The sequence below is a fragment of the Urocitellus parryii genome, chromosome 9, assembly GCF_045843805.1.
Source record: "Urocitellus parryii isolate mUroPar1 chromosome 9, mUroPar1.hap1, whole genome shotgun sequence".
Taxonomy (NCBI): domain Eukaryota; kingdom Metazoa; phylum Chordata; class Mammalia; order Rodentia; family Sciuridae; genus Urocitellus; species Urocitellus parryii.
This window is the reverse complement of record NC_135539.1, coordinates 142100335-142118480: the sequence shown is the minus strand read 5'-3', so window position 1 is coordinate 142118480 and position 18146 is coordinate 142100335. Positions and strand designations below refer to the sequence as shown.

Here is an 18146-nt window from a genome sequence, read left to right as displayed (position 1 = left end):
ACCATTTAAGAATTACTCACACATTCTTCATCGGTGCACATTCTGTCTGGTTTTGAAAAATGTAACATCGTTTCCTCTCATCTGTGTCAAATCTGTTGAACTCACCCACTGGAATTAACCATTAATACATTTACTATCTACAATGTTTGGATTTCCGTGTCTGATCTTTCTTGTTTGTCTTTTCTGTCTTGCTCATGCTTTTCATGCCCTACTTATTTCTTTAGATACTTTAACACGTTTGTCTTATATTCTCTGTCTGAACATTACAATGTCTGCTGTCTTTCACTGTGGCTTGTTTCCTCATACTATTCTAAGTTTCCCTGGAAGCTCCTGTTTAGTTGATCAGAATTTGTGAGAATCCTGGGAATCCTGGGGTGAAGGTCCATTCTCCCAGAGAACTGGCGTTCATTTTTTCAGGCTTACAGTACTACAAATTTGAACTCCAAATTCAAATGATTCAAATGTTTGAATTTTCAGGAAACACTCTCCCTTCTTTCCCAAAGCTCAGGCTGGAGGTGTCATTTTTTGTTTGTTTGACATACTTTTTTTTTTTTTAAATAGATTGGTCTGTCTTATGCTTCTATCTGCTAATTTTATATACATCTGAGGATCTTATTTCTTGCATAAATTTTATTTATTTTTGTGCTGCTAGGCCAGTTGCTCTACCACTGAACCTGACTCAGCCCTTGTACAGATTTTAAACTCAAATCTGTAGGCACTTTACATTAGTGATTCCGTCCGGGTATAAGGCATGTGCATTGGCTTCAGAGCTCAATTATGGCTCTGGCTTCATCCTTTCTCTTCAGATTTGATCCCCAAATTCCGTATGTATTTGCAAGTCTCTAATATTCCCTTGATTCACTTCTTGGGTTTTAAAATCATGTCATCATTATTGAATTATTTTGCCCTACATATTTTTTCAAGAGTAATATTTTCCACTTGCATTTAGTTCTGTAATCGACTATTTATATTGTCAAATCTGAGTTCAGTGTCCATACCAGTCATGACTTCCTAGTTCCAGAGCTAGTTCTGCCTTAAAAGTCAGTCACAGCACCCTTTCTTTCCTCATTAAAAAGTCAAGGCAGGTATATTTTCTTAAACCTTTTTAAAGAATACCCATCTTTTTTGTAAAGCAAAACCAAAGTAATTTTTTTAAGTCAGTCAAGTGCAACATATTTGAGTTCTAAACCTTTTCCTCAATGAAAACGATTCTATGGCCCATTTTCTACTCTCTTCTGCCACTCAATGTCAGACTTCTGAGGGTAGGATGCTGGGTGTAGCTCAGTGACAGAGATCCTGTCCAGCATGTACAAGGCCTGGGTTCATATGCACACATGAGGCTGAAGGCAGTCTGTTTCTTTTAAGATATTTTGTCTTTCAAGGTTCTTATGGAAATTTTAACTAATTTTTCTCAAGATTTCCAGCATACATCATTGAAGTATGTATGACCTTAATTTGCAGTCAGAATCTGGTGAGGTCAGGATATTACATTATATAGTATCTCTAAAAGTGCTCAATGCCAAAACTTCTGAATTCTGAAGTATATAAGAATTTTAGATATTCTTCCTTATTAATCTCACTAGCAAACTTACCTTCATAAATAAGGCAACGAAAAGATCACAGTTTCCAAATTTGTGAAGGCTTAAAACAATGCAAATACACAGAGAAAGTGTGCACAGCGGTGGAAACATAAATTGGGGATGGTCCCCGCAAGTCGGTTTATAGCACGTGAGGGAAGTTAAAGCTATAGAACGATTGCTTTTTTTCTTCTTTTAGTTCCATTTATGTATATCTATATTTTGTATATATGACAGATAGCCCAGCAAGATACTTAGTCCTGAGATGCTACACTGGAAGGGAGGAAGCAGGCCACATCCCTGACTAAACTCAAGAGCATGGGCAAGGCATTTCATCTCTCCTGGCCTCTGTTCTGTTCAGTGGTAAAAATGAGAGCTGGACAGGGCTGATTCTAGGGCCCTTTTCAGCTGCAATAGTTTGTGATTTAACAAGACAAATAATTGTACACTTGTAAAAAGATTGACTGTTTTGAGTTGAAGGGCATAAACTATATCTTAGATTGATGTTCCCTAGAGCAACATAGACTTCTGTATCACAAACTAGGTAGTTAAGAAAATATCTGTTGATCATATTGAAATTTCATGTGATTTTTTTTTACTTCAAAGGACCTTTCCAGTTCTACGATTCTATGCTAAAATAGAAATTAAGCTACGCAGTGTGGTTAGACTAATGGTTTTAAATTCAAGGACAGAAGTCTTATCTTTGATCTATGTATTCCTTTTCAAACCTCATATATCCTTCCATAGCACATGACTGAGGAACTATCTTTGGATTATATTTATTTGCTTGATTTTTCAAGTAAGTTTCTCAATATTGTAAAACTAATGAATTATTTTCAAAACTCTATATTAATCAAGCTGCTCTACTTTCTACCACCCAAATCTGTTATAAAAAGAAGTGAACAAGATTATTTAAGTGAGCAAAATTCTGATCCTTAATTTTCCTTAATCAGGCTTTTCATTAGCTTTTCCATACTTATATACTAAATTGAAGAATAAAATCATAAGCACAATACTAATCCTTTTCATTTATGCTAGTTGTTTCAGGTTTATAGCCTACAATTAGGAAAACATGAATTCAAATCACCTAAGAGACTATACTCATATACATCATCACTCATAGCATATGTTCCATTGTTAATTAAACTCATAGTAATTTTGTGAAGAAACCTTTGAGGCACATAGTAAGGAATAAAAAGGTGATGCTCTTTTTTATAAATCTTAAAGTAGTACATAAACAAAATACTAAACAGCACATATATGAAATACTAAAGTATTTGCAAGTAGGAAAATAATGCAAGAAAAAGTAGTTCAATGGCAAAACTTTCCTTTGTATGGGAAATAAAATTCATGTGCACCACATGTAAGCATATGACTCCTATAGAATTGCAGTAAATGCAAACATGTGAGCTGGGGCTGTGGCTCAGTGGTAGAGCGCTTGCCTAGTATGCATGAGGCACTGGGTTTGATTCTCAGCACCACATATAAATAAGTAAATAAAATAAAGGTCTATCAACAACTAATAAAAATATTTAAAAAATACAAACACGTGACTTTGGATCATTCATTTGCACTTTATGCGTCCTTTTAATAGAAATTAAATTAGTCACTTAATGTACATAATGTAGTGTCTGTTTTCCAATCTAGTAGCTTTTCAACATTCACTTCTGAGTCTCATGGTAAATGGTTTTCAATATCAGGGTGTGGCTGGATGAGTGAACAGTGTTAGCATCAACTCACTTGACAGGAAATAGAAAGGGTTGGAATTTATCTGCAGCTAACAGGGAAAGTAAGAAGAAACACAGACCCACAATAGTATCAACATGCATTATTAGGCAAAGATCAGAGTTAACCCAACCCACACAGAGTTCTTCTAAGCTGAGAGTACACACAGAAAGGGATGATTTTATCGAGACCCATAGCCATAGTAGTAAGGTTCATCAGGGCGGAATCCGTAGGCTGTGGCAGGGCGTCCAAGAAGGCCAACTGGTTGGCCAAAGCCATCTATTCCAAGGCTGAAAGAGAAAAAGAAAGCAGCCATGTTTTCCATTACATATCCACAATGCAGGTCAAGTGAGAGGCTGGGAAGTTACACCTCCAAGATTCTCTTTCTAAAAGCAGTGATAGTGATTTTATAGAGATATCATTACAAAGGATTATCATTATTCAAGTTATATGGTCATTAAAATGTGTATATTTACTTCCAATAAGATGCCAGAAAGAAACCCCTGTCATCAGGTACTATTTGAAATAAAGTAGAAGAATCAGATAAAAAGAGTTTTATTTAAAAAGGTATTCATAAATGGCTCTTATGACAGAATATGAAAAGATTTTGCATGCTAGCAATGATCAGTAATACCACTGCTAGGGAATGATAAAATTAAAAATGTGGTAAAGAGAGTTTAGCTATTTACTATAAGGCCTCTTTTTCATATGAAGATATAGGACTAATTTACTATTTATAGGGACATGCAATTTGAGTTTTAACAGTGAACTCCCATACAGGTCAAATCATATCATAAGTCTGAAAGAATAAGACATGGAATTCTACAAAATTTGACAACTGGCCAGGTTTGATCTTCAAATCCTTCTAATTCCTAATGCAAAAACATTCTGAATAGTGTATCTTTCTTTTGAGTGACACCAAGAAGACAAATATAAGTTTTGGTTCCACTTATTCTATGGAAATAAAATAAGCCCAAAGATAACCCTCAGGGTTGGAAAGATATCTGAAGTGCAGATACACTTTATGATTATTAAAAATTCTTCAGTCTATTAGTAAATTATTTAGAAGAAAATCTATTATTCAAAGTACTTTTTAAGGATCAGGGAATCAACACTTAGAAAAATGACAAAAATGCTTATTTTGCCAGGCAAATATAGTAGCTATAACATGCTCATGCACAGCTCATGCAGTGAATGCTAGTGGCTTGATTTCCAGTCAAAGGAAACCATTTATAACATGGAAATGTAAGCTCCAGAAAAAAAGCACATTTAAATGATTCAAGATTATGTGAGATTGTACTAAATGGAAAGATACTTTTCAGCAAAATCTAATATGATTAAAAATATGTTCACATTGGTGCAAACTTCCTCTCATCATCAAACTGAGATTAAGCTGAAACACTTTAAAAGTAACTCTCAAAATTAATGTTTTAAGTGACTTGTGCGTGCGTTCCTGTGTGTTAGGAGAAAATTAAAGAGTAAATGTAAAGAATCAAAATACATATAAAACATATTGTTCATGTTAATCTACCCCTTGGGGAATAGAATTTCTGAAAGAAAAGTGTCAGGTTATTATTTGTACTGAGTGATTCTAGACAAACCAACATTTTTAGGTTCCTTTATCAAAAACTCTGTGCCCATAATTTGTCAACGTTGGTTGACATTTTTAAGTCTGCTTTTTATGTAAAAGCACCCCTCCTATTTTGTTTCCATGGGAAGAGAGGTTAAAGAGGGGAAGTTTATTCTAGAGGTATTGGAAAAGCTGTTTCATAGGTTAGTTGAGTCCATAAATTCCTTCTGTTCACTGCTAAGATACCCTGGTTCAGTTTAAAATCTGAAGGAAGAGTTGGATATTGGAAACCTCTCTGGAAACACTGAAGCAAATAAAGCTCAGTTATGAAGGGATAATTACACAGCTGCAAGTTTTGCTCAGTCCTCCTTCATCTCTCTGTGTACCACCCTGCCTTCAGCCAATCCTTACCTGTTTTTTCCCCACCCCTTCTCTGAGGTTGAAATCAGAAGACCTAGGTTAAACTCAAAGTGATTTTGTCCTCATTTCTCAATGTAGGGGGTATGGTGAGATCTCTGCAGAAGATGGAAACGAGAGGCACATAGTGACCAGTGGGGATATCTGCAAAGGCACCTTCACAGTGAGCCCCACAGAGGGCCTTTTGGCAACACCATTAGGCTCCATCTAAAATCAGATGACCCTTGACTGCCTCATGGGCACACAACAAGGAGCTTTTCAGCTACAATGCTGGTAGGAGAAGCCCAAGAAATTCCTTGGTGACGTGGTGACCTATAACTATCAGAAGAATGTGACTTGTCTGCATGAAGAAGAGGACTTAACAGATTCTTGGAGGCTGAGGCCATTATACAAACTGCTAATTCCCATCTCCTTCTTTAAATTTCTATGGCTAATAGGCAAAATTTTGATGACTGTTTTCCAATGTGGTCTGTCAGCAGAGTGAAGAATAAACTTAAACATTATCTGATTTGCCTGATGGCCTGTTCTTTTCATTGTGAATTAACAAATGGCTATTCTATTTTTTCTTTCTTTTTGAATATGTTAATCACATTATTAGCAAAGCTGTGCACCCTCAAGTCAGTGAAAGCAAGACTGGCCCTTGAGTACTAATGAGTGAGCTCAGTTCTTGAATATTAGTCTTTAGGCTAACAGTAGCAAAGTTCTCTTTATGCAAGCAATAGCCTACCCAGAGATATCTGTGTGTTACAATGCATGGGGTCAGGTTAACCTTTTTAGCTTCTTATATATCATTTTGGGGAAAATTTCAAGGGATGCAACTGGCCAAAAGTTTTTTAGAATTCATCATACATTACAGATGAACTTCTTGTTTAAAGAATAGAGCCTGGATCAAAACCAAGAAAGCCTAATGATGGGTTTTCCTTTAAACAAAGCAGATAGACTCTTTATGTACTCTCACTGGGGACACTGGGAACCCGGAGGACCAAGGGAAGCATACCTGCTTTTCCCTGTGTGACCACTTTGCTACAGCTAAGAGGTGTTATACTTGGCTCTCTATAGGTGCTCTAATCCTATCTTGCACTGTGTGTCTCCCTTCTGCTCCTAATCTACACAAAAAGTTTTATGTCCTTCTACATTAGCATATGTACCCACTATACTACTATTTCTCGAGAGGACTACTTATTTTGTATTATATCACCTTTATTGAACTTTTGAATTGTCAAAATGCAGTATTTTTTTCTTGAAAATACCCAATTTTAATCCAAAGAAAATGGTTATGGTTTGTTGTGACAGGCAAGTAAGAATAGTAAGGCCAAAAACATTAATCTGAATTGTACAAGAATGATGGTTTTTGATTACCTAGAAGGAAAAATGAAAATTTCCTTCAAGTGAAAAATTTATACTTAACATCCAATAACAAATATGAAACCATATCTCGAGTTTGTTTTATAAATTTAGAAATCTAATTGACACAGAAAGCACAGACTTAATTTTTTCCATATTTATATGCAACTTAAGGCACATTCTTAACAACATTCATTAGGATTCTAAGCCTGAGATGATTCAGAAGGGTAAAAGGAGCCTGGAAAGGGCGAGTGACGCTCCACATGCAGCACACTACGAGGGAATGGCAGCCAGCGAGGGACCAGCACTCTCAGGCTCTGGACACTCTGCCTGAATCGACATTCCTGTAGAAAGCAAGAAAATCACCTACCTCTGGCTGTTTGTGAGGCTTAATTAGTGCATATTTGTAAAGCACTTTGAAATCCTTGGATGAAAAGTGCTGCGTAAGTGAAAAGTATCATCATTATTTTATTAAAGTAGATAAGAGCAATACAACTTTCTCTTCTTTAAAATTCCTAAGTCAGCAATATAAATACAGAGCAGGTAATAAATTTATTAGTGGACATTATAAAAAATGAGACTCTCTCTCATGGACATGCCAAACTGTTGGTGCAAAACTTTTTACACTCATATGAAATCCAGTTTTATCAGTTTTAGAAGTACTCTCTGGACCCATGAGGAGTGTAATTCTTCTTGGATATAACTGCTTCACACCCTCACTCAGTCCTCACAGCATATCTTTATCATCTCATTTGCATGCTAAAATCACTTTGGTTTTCTAGTGTTTATGAAACTGAAATTAACACCATACTTAAGATGCAGTCTAAAATCAGTACAGAATATGAGATCCAATCTCTGACCCTCTATTAATGTATATGAAAATTGTTCTGTTCTTAAAAATTGTCAGGAGTCATTAATTATCAAGTTGGCTAAGACTGAATGTATAGGTATGGGTATAATTGGATGAGTGTGTGTGTGTGTGTGTGTGTGTGTGTGTGTGTGTGTGTAATATTAAAGGTTAAAATTATTTTGGAACTTATTTATTTATTTTTTGGTACCAAAGATTTAACCCAGGGGTGCTTTATCACTGAGCTACATTCCCCAAGCTCCAACTCCCATTTTTTGAAACAGGGTCCCACTAACTTGTTTAGGGCCTTATTAAGTTGCTGAGGCTGGCCTTGAACTTGCTATTCTGTCTAAGCCTCCTAAGTGGCTGAAAATTATTTTGGGATTGTCAACTGAAAGGACTTGAAATGAGCTAGCTTCATGAGACAAAACTTCTCTGAAGTTTATAAAATTGTATGAAGTGATTTGTTAACAATTTTCTGGAACATTTCATTGTTTTTATTAATTACTCTAATATGCTGAACACAGAATCAAAATCAGTATGTTTATATTCCTAAATAGGTTATTTAATATAATATATGGTAGACACACACACACACACACACACACACACACACACACACACTGCTAGAGAAGAATTTGGGAGGCTAGAATGCCTTCATGGAAAACAGCTCCATTTTAATGCACCTATTATCATTTTGCTTATTGTTGTGCTCTCCTACAGAATGTAAGCCCACCAAATGCACAATCTGTCTCATTCAGCAGTACCTCCCAGTATCCAGCATAGAATCTGACATGGAGGAGACACTCAACAGTGTCTGAATGCATGATCAGATGAGTCTGAGGACAGGTAGGATTTCACAGGTAAAGAGAGAATTGCTGATAGAGTAGTAGCCTAAGCAAGAAAGAGTGGGCCAAAGAACAGCAAAGCACATGTTATGGTGAAGGTCTTAGGCTCAGGATGAAAGCAAGTGATGGGAAAGCAAGGTAGGAAGGGAGGCAAGGACCAGACACTGGAACTTTTCACAAACAATGCCAAGAACTATATGCTTTCTAAGAGATGCTGGTGGTTTTTAAGAAAGAGAACAAACTAATTCTGTGTTTAGAAATTTATCTGTGGTAGGAAAGGAGGTTGAGAGTCAGAAGCCTAGAAAATATTTAAGACACTATTCTGGAAGTTCAAATGTGAAGTACTGAGAACCTAGAAAGAGGCACTGGCAGAAAAGCAGTGACCAACTATGCTACACTTCACAATAAAGAATGTAATATTATTTTTTTTAAAGAGAAAGAGAGGAGAGAGAGAGAGAGAGAGAGAGAGAGAGAGAGAGAGAGAGAGAATATATTAATATTTATTTTTTAGTTTTCAGCGGGTACAACATCTTTGTTTGTATGTGGTGCTGAGGATCGAACCCGGGCCGCACGCATGCCAGGCGAGCGTGCTACCGCTTGAGCCACATCCCCAGCCCCTGTAATATCTTTTTTTGTTTGAAAATTTTTTGTTTGAACTAACAGTGAAGAAGAAAAATTTCAAAAGTAGGTGAAAATTTTCAAGATTACTGATAATTAGAATGAAACAGTTTTTGCCCCTTTAGTACAGGAAAATGCTTCATCAAACTAAGAGACTGGTATTCCACGGAGATAAAATCTGATAGGGCTGGGGTTGTAGATCAGTGGTGAAGCGCTTGTCCTAGCATGTGTAAGGCACTGGGTTCAATCCTCATCACATAAAATAAGTAAGTAAATAAAATAAAGGTTTTGTGTCCATCTAAACTAAAAATATTTTTTTAAAAAGCCATGTGCAGACAAAATTAAAAAAAAATTTGATAGAAGCTATACTCTGTTTAACAGGAAGAAAAAATCTTTCTGAAATTCTTAGTAAGCAGAGCACAAGTGTAGGTTGAATAAGATAATGTCTATAAAAATAATACCTGACATTCCTAAAGTGATGATTATTGAGATCTAAATGCTTGTAATTTACAAAATAACCACTAGATGGAGAGCTTGTCTTAACACTGAATACCTACTATGTATTTCTAATTTTAAAACAAGGCTTATCAAATTTAAATTTCTCTGCCCTTAGATAATCAATGTCTTCATTTTATTAACGTGAAATAACTTAAATAGAAATACCTATATTTAAAAAAAACTTGTGTAAGTTGGTGCCTAGGAAAATAGAAAAGATGCCAATTGTCAAAGACATGGAAACCACAATGTATATTAAAGTACTAACATCATAGCATGGCTTCTAAGATCTTCACTGAACTACATAAATGGCCTCTTTTCTGGTTTCTATAAATTCACTTGTAATAAATGTGTATATTTTGGGTTGCTCAAAGGCATTATTTATTACTTTGAATTTGAACAAAAGTATTATTGAGAAAATGAAATCTAAGAGCACACAGCTAAAGAGGCTTTTAAATGGGTTTCACCAATATAGATCAAGTTTAGATGTCATTTTCCTTTTAGTTTTTATTCTTATTCTTCATATGCTTAATCATAAGCTTTTTTCATTATGATAAAACTAAATATCTAAATCATCTTGAAGAATCAAATTCTTAGTGAGGTCAAACTAACAATTTTCCAAAAACCAAGGGAAAATTATATGAATGGTAGGAAGCTGAATCTAAAGTACTCATCTGGAGTTTATTAAAGTTTTTTTAAACAGATATCTGTCAGTCAGTTCTAAAAGAAAAAAGCACCACCTTGGGGACAGATCCTTTCAATTTAGTTACTATGCTGAGATGCTCCAGATAAAAACTAATTTGTACTAATCATTCAGGGAGCATATGTAAAAATAGTCACTAATTTATTCCAAATGGCAAAGAAAGCCCATTTCTCTCTCTTTTAATCTCAATTTACACCTCTTCTTATATACCTTAATTGTTTGTTCATCTAGAGTCTCTTTTAATGATTATATTTCTTAACAGGGAGAAATGTCATTGGTGGTATCTTAAATAGTACATTTTATAGTCCCATTGAGACTCCTCTTCTTCTATTTGAATAGAACCTAGTGGTGCTCTACCATGGAACCTTTTTATTTCTTAACTTGAGACAGGGTGTCACTAGGTTGCCCAGGCTGGCCCTGAGCTCCCAATCCTCCTGCTCCAGCCTCCCCAGTAGCTGTGATTACACTCAAGCACCACTCACCTGATCTGAGATTCTGAACTCTAGCTCTTGGGTGCCCTATGTCTTACTGTCTGATAATTCTCCTTCATCACGGTCCTTTCTTCACATGCTTTGTAATTTTCTTATTGTGCAGTCGATTTCAGTTTTTTTTTGTTGTTTCCTGTCTGTTGGCCCTTGAGCTGTGGAATATTTCTACAGGGATTTTCAGTATTTGTTTATAATGTACCAGGGACTGTCAGACATTGACCTGTTAATTTCTTGACTTGGGGATCCCTGCACTAGATGCACAGGATGGATTCACAATCCACTCATGTGATGGAGCCAGCTCGAGGGTTTCTCTTTCTCAGGGGTGTCTGTCCTCTCTACTGAAGGTTTGGGGCACAAGACAAGTTTTGACCACTTCTCTAGGATGATGAATTAAAATTATCTAGTCCTTTCAGCTGGTAAGAAAAAAAGCAGCCTTTTGAAGTTCCAAGCTTTATAAAAGGGATTCATTTATATCTTCTAGTATCATATAACCTGTACCTATTTCAATACTCTGGTGGATGGTTATTTTATTTTTTGTTACCTGGAGTTTTCTCATCTTTCTTGGGAACTTGGTCATGTATTGCAACTGTCTGTCACATCTCATCCACCATTTCTACCTATCTGTGTAGGAGCTCAGTGCCATCTTGCTGGAAGTCTTATCTTTTTTTTTTTTATTGTTACTTATCTGCTCTGCACATTCAAGAAAAAAACTTATAAACCATGTATTCTTATGACTCAAAACTGGCTTTCTTGAAGCAAACAATGACTTGAAAGAAGTAATTGGAACTACTAGAAGGTATTTTATTTGTCCTTATACTCTAATAGGTGCCCAATGGGAGTCATCTGATATGATTATGAAGTTGAAGTGAATATTTATCTAGATCTATAATGACCTCAGGCTCTCTGGTATCTCTAGTCATTTTTAACTTACACTTCTTCACTTAAGTATAAGGACTTCTTGAAACTGGCAGTTCTAATACAGGCACTGCTTCACTTCATGCCACCAAATGTTAAAGGAACTTACCCAGAGGCTCAAAAACCTCTGGGTCACTAAACTTAGTCATTAGCACCTCTTTTAAATAATTGTTTGTCTGTTCCTGGTTCAATATTTATATAATCTGTCATAATACCTGGGTTTTCTAAGGTACAAAGATAACTGCTGTAGGCTTAAAGTAGAGAACATCAAGTTAGGAGCAGTGTTTTCTCAGTGATAGTTTACCCATACTGTCTGGGACTGAGTGAGTTAAATCCTGAACACCACAACTAATTACTATGTAATGCTAACCTTAGTGCTGGTTCATTTTGAGACTCTTTAAAATATGAACTGTGTATTTTACCCCTATGCACTTTCTTAATGATTTGTTTTCTTAGACTGAAATCACTTCCAGCCATCACTTATACTCTTGGTCTCTACATATGCACTTCTGCAAGCACAAATATTTCTTTTTCCTATTGGTCTGCCAGCCCTGTCAGAGCAAATTTCACTTTAAACTAAATGCTATGATACTTAAAACCTCTTGGATTACTCAGACTGCTAGTGTGATCTATGACCTTCCAAGAATGACAGCTGAACTTTCCAATTTGCTTATACTGCTTGGGGAACTAGCAAGCACATGCCAAAAAGGAAAATGTTTCTGATGTTGAGCAGAGAGGAGAGTTCTTGTTGGAGGCAGGGGCAGGAGACTGAAAAATACTAATAAGAAATGAAAAGAAACTAAACATGCCGTAAAGTCAAATACCTCAAACATAATTCAAAAGTTAATGCTAGTACTAAAAACTCTTTAGCTGGACTAACCAGTTAAAATATGAATAATGACCTTTAGTTACTGTGATTTAAGCACCAAACAGAATCTCAGTCTTAATGCCCTATTGGAATGAACAAGTTCAAAAACTGAATAGAATCTAAAATTATCATAACTATATTAAAAAGGGCTGTATCAATTTCCTTTTTTTCTTTATAAAGCAGAAATCTGTCATGTGAACAAAATCAAACAGGTAATATGGCCATTTAACATGCATGCCAGCTCTATTGACACAATATCATTCTCTCAAATAAAAAAAATAATGTTAATTTTTTGTTAATATGCATGTCTCCAAAGTTCTTTTACTACCTTACATTAGAGATAGTTTGCCTTAAAAAAAAACCTCAGAAATTTATCAAATTTAAGATGCTAATGTTTCTAATTTATTTCTAGTCCCTTCATTTGCTTTGATTTTTTGGCTACCTAACAGATAAATTATGTTTGTCAGATAAAAATCAAGTAGTGATTGATGGATACTTTTCCAAAATTAAGGATAATAGAAGCTCAACACTTTTTTTTTTTTTTTTGGTGCTGGGGATCAAACCCAGGGCTTTGTCCATGCCAGGAAGTGGTCCATCATTGAGTTACATCCCCAGTCCTATTTTCCTATTTTTTAAACTTTTTTTTTTAATTGTCGATGGACATTTATTTTATTTATTTATATGTGGTGCTGAGAATTCAACTCAGTGCCTCACATCTGCTAGGCAAGCGCTCTATCACTGAGATACCCAGTCCTATTTAAACACATTAAAGTGCGTGTGTGTGTGTGTGTGTGTGTGTGTATGTATGTGCGTGTGTGTGTGTGTGTGTGTGTGTATGTATGTGTGTGTGTGTGTGTGTGTGTGTATATATATATATATATATATACATATATATATTATATAATTTTTTTTTCATGTGGACCAAGGCATATCCGAAACATCAGGGGTTACAACCAGCTTGGGAATTCTTCCCTAACCCAGCCTTGCCATAGCTGATTCATAGTGGGGTAAAGTGCATATTTTTAAAAGGCTAGACATGAATATTTAAATTTTGATTCTAAATAAGTTTATAATTACAAATATACAAAAAAAGCATTTCCTTGTCTTATTAGGATACTTTGAAAGATCCATGTTGGGAGAGGTTATTTGGTTACTTTTCAGCCACTAATTTAGTAGTTCCATAATAATATGTCAGATAAAAGTTTCAAATATTTAGCATCCTCTACAGACTTTAGGATCTCAGAATATAGTATAACATATTAGTAGTGTATTTAGCACTAGAATAGGTGCTAAAGTAAATTTCCACATCTGTCTCATAGCTTTCTGGTTCCTTATGAATATATTTCACCGTTACATTATATGCTTATTAAAAAATAAGGAAATCTATGGATTTCCTTGTGCTTAGACCTAAGGCTAATAAATAGGTAGTTTAATCACAAATCTTTTGATGATGAAGTAAGGTGTTGCTCTATCATCTTTAAAGAACAGGGCTAAGCACCCTTTGGGCATAGACTGTTTGTATGAAGCAAATTCAGTGCAGACTTAGAATGTAAAAGTATGTGATTCTAACAAATGTTTTTCTTACTCATATCTTATTACCGTATCTTAAAATTATTTTTAAAGGGCATAATGAAGCACTATACTATTTTTTCCTTATCATTGATGTATGGGCAGTTTCCCCTTAGGAATGGCAATTAATTTTCTTAAATGCAGCACAATTAATTTGAAAATTAGCTTACTAACAACTCTTGAATTTTATCAAAGTTAGTGGAGTGCAATGACTTTGGAATAAGGGTCTGGATGGGATTCTGTCTCTACTGATATGACTTAACATTCCGTATCTGTAACTTTCTTTGTCATGGTTTTAATCTTTGTAAAATAATGGCTATCATTTTTAATATCTCTATACACTGAACTTATCATATTTCCAAATTTCTTACAAGATTAATATGCTCTTATAGTATATGTGGTGTTGCTGTTGTTACAACATATGAAAGTGATGGAGCCTTCCTTAAAAATGCTTAGGCGATTCTGAATCCTGTTGTACAGTGCAGACAGACATTCTAGCATACTTGGCAGGTTTCTTACATTCACTTCCTGTTTGCCTCTACAGGGCTCTTACATAAGTCATAGAGACTTATACCTACACATAGGCATACTAATTACCATTCACTAAAATAATGCCATGGCCAATCACCTTCCTTTTACCATAGTGAGACTGGACTGCTTATATAAATAAAGTTATTCAGTCAAAACCCTTCAGATTCTATGTCATCATTAATGCAAATGATACAACACCTTAAAGGGACAAAACGACAGGGAATGCTATTTGTGTGCTTTTTCATCTTATTCTATATTCTGTGAATTTATTTTTAAAATAGTAAATTAAGGGTAAGGTTTTTTAGTTATCTCCCACAAACCACCATTTCCCACAATGTACACATTCCTGTACTTAGGCTTACTGCTAGCATTGGTTTCTCTTAGACAGGTCGCGAGAATGTTTAGGGTGGAGTATTTTCATTTTGTGATGTCCGTTGTCTTTGGGGTTGTGCCAACCTGAGGATCTGAAACTTATAAGCAAGCTGGGCAACTCTGACGGTTCTTCAGGGTGATGAGAATGCACTGCACATTGGGAGGATCTGGGTTTTAGGCAGTATTCCATATCAGTGTAGAAGTCTACCTATAGTAGTTGTTTCAGGTGTGTAGGGCAAGGAAAATACTGGTTCTGTTTAAAGTGACTATGGTGCCTACCTGCTGCTGGTCAAGAGTCCCCCTTCTCCAGACACACATTTGTGTGCATGTATGTGTATGTATGTACCTACCTATCTACCTACCTAAAATGAAGAGTCAGTTTCTTCTCTGAGAACGTTTCGCTCATGAGATAGGAGGCTTAGAAATCAACATGTACAACCAACTTCTTGATATAGTGGCTCTCCCAAATCTCAAAATTATCCAAATTACATATTTTAGGACATTGACATGTTTTAAAAGGGGCTATTTTTCTATTACAAGTCACAACAAGCTGTTGCTGGAGTAATCCTTCTAAACTGCTTATTATGATAATGAAGCATCTAAACTGCAATCGATTACTAGACCTATAACTTTAGTAGGTCGTATTTCAAAGATACTGTGATTCTTTGTTAGTATTGCCCTAATTAGCTTAAAATTCCATAAAATTTAAAAAATAAAATTTACCACATTATATAATTAGATTGTTGTTTTTCTGTAAAATACTAAATGTCTACATGTTCCTGTAATAGAAATAATTTAATGAAAGACAACATTCCAAATAACATATTCTTCAAGTGAAAAGGGGGAAGGGTTTCATTATTTAAGGTAATATGGCATTCTTTTCTAAAGATCACTAATTGTTTCCTCTAAAAATTAAGCAAAATTAAAACACACTTAAGAGACTTATTCTACTGAAGACATACATTTACTCTAGGTGTGGGAATAACACAAAAGTGGGTAGGAAATGTAAAACACCTTTGATACTAATGCCGTGCTTAGTGTTATTTCTTTTTCTAAACCTAGTAATACCACTATCCTGAAATATTTTTTTAAAAAATGAAAGTTGAAGTAAGGGATAATAAGTAGGATGCTTGAATATATACAAAAAATTATATCTTAACCCTACACTACAAGCTTCTTAGAAGGAAAGGGATAGTTTCTTCCCGGCTCCCACCCCAGTGCTTGTCAATTAAAAAGGTCATGGGTAAAGGAAAGTTTAAGTGTTATAACGTAAGTGCATACCTTTACCTTGATTCTTTACCTTATGCTCCATAAAGTTAATTTCAATTGTCATCATAGAAACTTTTTAAAATATAACTTAAAAGTATCTTTTGGAAATCACAGAAACAGCAAAAACACCAAAACCCATCAGCATGTATGCTATGTTTCTGATTTATTACCAACCATAATCTGGTAATAGGGAAGAAATAAGGCCAAGGAAACCTTTTATTCATTTTAAGTATTGGGTAGAATTTGTTGCTATAGAATTTATGCTACTTAACAATAAAAAGTAATATAAATTTCTATAATATTCTGGTTTCAGCACTGTTCTCTAAAGATACAACTTTAAAAATTATTAAAAGAATTTTAGGCTAGTGTTTTAAGTATGGAGGCGTCATTCCTCCAGATACAACAAAACTGAAAAAAAAAATATTTATAGCAAGTCAGCAATGAGATTGGCTCTAACTGAATCAAGTGACTTCTGAACATACTCTACTCATCTTTCTGCTTGAAAAACTTGTATTTCAGATATATAACTCCAGGAAAATAATTATTTTGCAATTCTAAATAGATAGTTGGTTATTGCCATTACTGATAAGATTTTTTTCTTACAATTTTTTAAAATGTTGTATTTTTCCAGTTATGCATATTGTACATTTTTTGGGAATATACTTTGTAATGCTATGTGTGATTTTTCTGCAGGTTGATAACTTTGCTTGAAGTAGATTTTTCTTTAAAAAGATGAACAGTTATGTGGAGACTTCAAAAGTATTTTCCTGTGCTCCTCATGGAAATTGGATGCAAAGATTTTTGTGGCATGGCAAAGCTTTACCGTTGGTTGTTACTGATGTGTAAACATTTCCAGGCTTTCAGCATGCTGTGTTCTCCCTACTTTTTTTTTTTTTTTTCATCTGCGTGACACAAAACTCTGGGGCTCCTGATCTAGAACTGGAAGTCTAGAAACAGAGTCAAAGAATGACCAAGAATTTTTCTACTAACATTATTTCTTCCTTTGCTGTGAAATAATAGATTAAACGTAAATTTAATAAATTCTTTAAAAAACAGTTCACATTGAAAATCAAATGGAAATGCAGTGAGGCATGTCTGTGTTTGAATCTTCACAACTCAGTTATTACACAAACACCTACTCAGAGTTTAGTGTGTGTCAGGTACGTGGATACAACTTTGAACAAGATTGTCAAGGTTCTAGTCCTTTTAGAAATTATATTCTTACGGAAGGAAGAAGACTAACAAGAGAACAAAGAAACCATTAGGATATATAGAGAAAAAGGATCTTCTTTGAAGATTTTGTGAGGAAAAGACTCTAAGAAAGTAGTATTTGAGCTGAGATTTGAAACATAAGCAGCAGCAAGTTATCTTACAAGTATGAAGATTATTCAAGCTAAGTACAAAAATGGTGTCTCAGCTAAAGAAAAAGACTTGGCAAGGGAGGAAGAGAAAGCAGCCTGGGGTGAGCAACTGGGTCATTTGAAGGTGAGACTGGAGAAGCAGTAAGTGTCAAACAAAGTAGGATGGCACAGAACAAGGTAAGAAGTCTGCATCTGATTACAGGGCAGGGGAAGCCAGGAAGGCAGGTGGGAGGCACATCACTGATACTTTAAAGACATGATAGCTACCGTGAAAAAACAAAAAAAGGAATGTGAGGGAGGGTGAGTGCAGAAGCAGGCCAATCAGTTCCCAGGCTGAGGAGTTGAGATAACAGATGGCAACTTGGACTAGGTGTCAATGGTGGGAATGAAATTACCAAATCTGAGACAGTCTAGATAGGAAAAAATAGGACTCACAGATGGTCTGCACTGTGGAAAGAAGGTAATCAGGAGGAAAAGGGAAGAAGCGAGGAAGCCTCCCAAGTTTATGGCTAGAACAACCTGGTGGATAGTGGTGACATTTACTGAGATAGGATGATTAGGAGATGATTAGGAAAGGGACCTATTTATATGGGGAAAACTAGCAAGTTAATAACTTTTTTGGGGGGTGC

General features: G+C 35.2%; 1 protein-coding gene across 3 annotated transcripts in view; it reads right to left on the bottom strand.

Moving 5' to 3' along the window:
* Positions 1 to 3390: 3390 nt before the first annotated feature.
* The window catches only part of Kifap3 (kinesin associated protein 3), a 138890-nt gene continuing 124134 nt past the window's right edge, over positions 3391 to 18146 (bottom strand). For 2 of the 3 annotated variants that reach the window (XM_026405250.2, XM_026405252.2), the window contains exon 20: positions 3391 to 3592. In XM_026405250.2, coding sequence (XP_026261035.1) covers positions 3484 to 3592 — 109 coding nt within the window. In that variant the 3' untranslated portion in view covers positions 3391 to 3483. Of the gene's footprint in view, positions 3593 to 7003; positions 7073 to 18146 lie in introns of all 3 variants that reach the window. The other variant, XM_026405251.2, reaches the window with a different exon arrangement.